Source organism: Haplochromis burtoni, unplaced genomic scaffold, assembly GCF_018398535.1.
Source record: "Haplochromis burtoni strain Fernald_Lab_line unplaced genomic scaffold, NCSU_Asbu1 Contig_211, whole genome shotgun sequence".
NCBI lineage: Eukaryota > Metazoa > Chordata > Actinopteri > Cichliformes > Cichlidae > Haplochromis > Haplochromis burtoni.
The window spans coordinates 24,797-29,416 of NW_024582572.1; the positions used below are offsets into that span (position 1 = coordinate 24,797).

Consider the following 4,620-nt stretch of genomic DNA (forward strand, 5'->3'; position numbering starts at 1 on the left):
GTGGTTGCCTCTTTTTCTCGGTAACACCATCTCCAAGCCATACATCACAGCAGGTCTCACTGCCATCTTGTAAACTTTCACTTGTTCTGCCACAAATCACCCCTGGCAGTCATCTCCACCCTGCTTGCATTCTTTTTCTTCTTCACCTCTCTTGTTCATGTTTGCTTGACATTTTTTGTTTCAACACTGAATGGTTGAGTTGCCATCTCTTTACAGTAGACTCCACAGGCTGTGGTGATTACTTGTGTTAACCACACGTTTTAACATCTCATGACATAAATAACATAAATTCACTTTGTATCTGTAACACTCTACGCTTCAAACTGTGGAGATTTTTCGTTGTTAGTCATAATGCAGTTGAAAAAATAAACTGATAAAAAAACAGAAATGTTATAAAGCCTGGATTATGATAACTAACGGAATCTAAGCCCAAATTACTGTATTTAAATGAGTGTTAGTACCTAATAGTACCTAATACTCAGTATTTGTTGTGCTGATAGAATTCATCATTCCAAGTCATTCATCAAAAAACCTGTCGTGCCACACAACCTCATCATAGTATAAAGTGTTTGGGAAACATGAAATTTGTTGACACGACTTTGGAAACGTTTTGAACAGAGTGCTGTTTAAACTCCTTCTCATGACGTCACGTTGCGTTTGCATCCTGCCACCTGTAGGAGCAGCACTCGTGGTTCTTATGTGAGGGTGGGAGCAGAGAGCTCATATCTTCACTTTGACTGGAGGACTTGCTCACTTCACAGCTGCTATAGGACTGAGATATTAAGCTGAATTTCAAAGAGACTGTGATACTTGGTGTGAAAAGCAGGAAATATTTCTTTTTCTTTGTCTGTAATTTTACAGGTCAGAAGCTGCAGCCTCAGCAGGCACCGAACTGCTCAAGATGTTGAATAAACTCCTGCAATATGTCCGTAGTGGAAAAATCGGCACCACTGGCACAGGCATCGGGATTTTCTTCGCATTTATGTATCTGCAGGCCAAGATGTGCGCTTGCTCAGGCCACACTTTTGATTGCAATGAAATGGTGGTCGTGCCTGTTTTTTTAGTATTTTTCCTGGTGCTCCTGATAGACCAGACATTTCGGAGCACAGCGGAGCATCCATCCACGTTTTTATGCCTTGTACTCAAGCGCGTTATCAGAGCATTTCTAATCAGTCTGCTGTGGATTGTAGCTGTGTTGCTTTTCACAGACTGGTATAGTTGCTGTACCACTGATGAAAAAAAGAGGAAGCTGTTCTGCGAACCTGAGGGTCTCACGGCTGATGAAACAGCTCAAATAACTGAGCTGCAAATGAAGTCAAAGGTGAGGATGTGCATATGTACTCAGTGAATATGTAATGTTATTGTACTGTTGTTGTTTTTTTAATTTATGAAAGTATAATAAATACGCAGACACATTTATGCTGTTAAATGTTTTGTTTGTTTGTTGCTTCTTTTTCAGCTTGCTGCTTACTCTCTGCTCCTCAGCATGACTGTTGTCGCTTTCTTCATGACTTGGAGTGGGTGGAGAAAATGGTTTAAAAAAAAATACAGTTGGTGCAACAAGAAAACTTTTTACTACAAACTGATTTTGGAAGAAGAGAAAAAAGTTCTGGAGGAGCTTTTGAGGAAAGAAGCAAATGAAACTCTGACTAAAGAAATCACGAGCAACATAAAAAGGAAAGACTGGGACGGCTGTTTAAATGTTGCTCAACAAATGATCAGTAATGCAAAACATCAAAAACCAGAAGCAACCAACCAGCAGATCAACTGGATCAGTGAGGGGAGCTCCAGCAGAGGGGGACAGCATCATCAAGAAGCAGCACATCAGCAGGTAAAAGGCTCTGTTATATACAGATGTTACAGCTGCCAGACTCAGTCAGGGATGTCAGACTCAATCACTGAAGGAGCACATTTTTTTTATTCATTCATAAAATTATTTTGCAGGCACAAAAGTATGAACTTCAAGCACTGTCACAAGGTAAATACACCCACAATCCTTATTTCACCTTACAGCTTTCTTGACATCACTTAACTTGCCTTTTACTGTGATAATTCAAAAAACCGGACACTTCATTATGTTTCTTCAGTGATGTGAAGACGGTGATCTGCACATTTGCCCCCCGAGGTCTCTGCTGTACCTGTCTTCACTAAAACTGTTGCATATCAAGTGCTTATTTTTTGCTGGTTTTACATTTACAAAACAATCATAATGACACAACAGACAGTAAATTTCTAAACTGAGCCAAAAGCTGTGATTCAGCTTAGACATGAACTTTCAAACTGATCTGTTATTAGAAATTTATAGTTTATTCAATAAAAGCAATAAGTGGTGAACCAGCGTATTTATCATCATATTTGAATTAATGAAGGATGAACTCATTTTAACGTTACACTTTTTAATAATTAGAGTTCAATTTAACCACTTTATAGTGTTTTTGGATTGTGGAAAGAAGTCAGAGAACCGATGTATTCTGGAGTTGTCCAAACAGACAAACTCCACACAGAAAGGCCGCAGCACGTTTGAATCTTGCTCCTGTGAGGTGACAGTTCTAACTACTGCAACGCCCTGCCAGCCTGTCTCAGATCTCCAGTCCATGTCAAGGCACCTTCTGCTCCCTGTCCCCTTGAACTTTGTGGATGTAGAGTTTCACAGTTTCATGATTCCGTAAAATTAGTAAAATGTATTTTCCTTTATTTGACCCAAACTCAGTATCTCAGTAGCTACAGGTAAAATTTGACTGGCAAAGCCTCAATGTAAAAAAAAAGTAGTATTTGGAAAAACAAATAAAAGTATAAAAGTTTTAAATAATTTATTGTTTATGTATTTTGGGTCACTTCAAGTAATCAAATTTCAAGTTTAAAAAAATGAAATTTAGGGTGTTTGCTGCTGTAAAATGTCAAAGTGGGTCAAATTCAACCTGAATAGTACATATGGGTTAAACTTCTGTGTATGAAGCTTTAGACACATAACAAACTGATGAGTCATGTGTTGGATGGATCCGTGACGATGTGAATATCTGAGTGAAAACGAGCCCTAAATTACTTTAAAAATCTAAAATGGGATTAGATGTAGTCTAAAAGGGATTTTTAAATGCAGACTGTCTGTGTCCTGAACATTTCAAGTAGGAACTTGTTCACAGAAAGACATTCAGTTATTTAAATTATGTTAAACAACAATTTTAATGCTGCAGTTTTTAAAAATTTGGGCTGTACCTCAATATCTTTCACTGAAAATCACCTAAATGGTCACTCACAGGCCAATTGCATAGCAAGAACATGAATAAGAATCATTAATTCAGACTAAATCACGCTCAGATGCAATTCTGATTCTGGTCATTCTGGTCTTTTCCCATCCAGATCAGATTTTAGATCTGCTCACAGTGCCTGTTAAATAAAGCTTTTAATCTCCTATTGCTGTTTTTTTCAATTAAACATCACCATCTGTTCAATTCCTCAGTGAACAAAGTCAGAACTCTGTTTGTTGCACACACTGCCTGGAATCGGGCCCAGAAGTAAGAACAGGCTATAAGTACAATTTTGTCCCAGTAACAACTAACGATTCCTCGGGTTGTGTGTGTATTGTGTTTTATTTTAATTGTTTTAATTTTTCAAGTCCGGTTTAATTTGATTCAGTTAAGACCGAAGTTTAGTTTTCAGTCTAGTTCTTACTGTAATAACTTTGTTCTTTACAGACACAATTTGTTTTCTGACAAAAATGTTTTTTCTGTCCGATAGAGATCAGAGACAGCGAACCATTATTTAATGAAACCTCTTGAAAGAGGATTAAGAGAGGCAGCTAAAGAATCAATGCAAGTGACCACAAGAAATCATGCCCATCCAGCAGTCCAGTTTCTGAAGCTTACCTGGGTTCAGGTGTTGGGTGCAGCAGTCTAAGCAGAGACACCCAGACCTCCTTTTCCTTTGCAGCTTCCTGCACCAGAGGCCCAGTCTCTCTTTATACAATCTTTGTCAGACTATGTAAAGCGTCCATTCTGTGTTGTTGCTGTTTGTAATGATAAATCTAAAGAATTGTTTTAATTATGCTTTATTGTGTCTGTTGCCTATTGACAATTCAGCTTTCACATTAATAAATATGCAAATAGAGTGCTGTAAATAAAAAAAATATTCATCAAAATAAATTCTTCTGCAAAAAAAAAGTCATACCATTTGATATTTTGTTGGTCCACCTTAAGCTCTGATAATAGCACATTGTTGCCGTGACATTGTTTTGATAGCTAATGTGGTGTCATTTTACGCAAAGATCTTGTCTTCATGATGGCAAAATTGGACCGCTACATGATTTTTGGGGGGCCACATAGTTTTCAGTTTTCAGTTTTATTTGTCATATGCAAGTTAGCACAGGGTCAACATTGCAATGAAATGTGTTTGACGAGCAGCAGTCACTCAGCAGCATGATACAGTAGAAGAAAATATAATAAAATAAAATAAAATAATAAAGAAAATAGAAAAATAGTAAGGAGCAAAATATTAGAGAGACATGGTAAAAGAGAAAAGATGACTAAATATATATGTATCTATAAATATAAATATATATACACTAGTAATTAAATAAGAAAATCTTGAAAAGAAATATGACGGGAGGGCAGATGGGATATTGCA

The 4,620-nt window shown here is 37.2% G+C and overlaps 1 protein-coding gene across 3 annotated transcripts; it reads left to right on the forward strand.

The window, feature by feature from the left end:
- The first annotated feature begins 715 nt into the window (after positions 1-715).
- On the forward strand, positions 716-4,407 carry LOC102294200. Of its 3 annotated transcripts, none has more exons than XM_005936562.3 (4): positions 716-1,321; positions 1,460-1,831; positions 1,945-1,978; positions 3,736-4,407. In XM_005936562.3, exons 1-4 carry the CDS (start codon positions 902-904, stop codon positions 3,774-3,776), a joined length of 867 nt encoding a protein of 288 aa, XP_005936624.1. In that variant the 5' UTR covers positions 716-901; the 3' UTR covers positions 3,777-4,407. The 3 variants fall into 3 exon arrangements, with proteins under 3 accessions (XP_005936624.1, XP_014193651.1, XP_042082363.1); XM_014338165.2 differs by lacking the exon at positions 3,736-4,407 and adding an exon at positions 2,088-2,858; XM_042226429.1 differs by lacking the exon at positions 3,736-4,407 and having other exon boundaries at positions 1,945-2,858.
- The last annotated feature ends 213 nt before the right edge of the window (positions 4,408-4,620 follow it).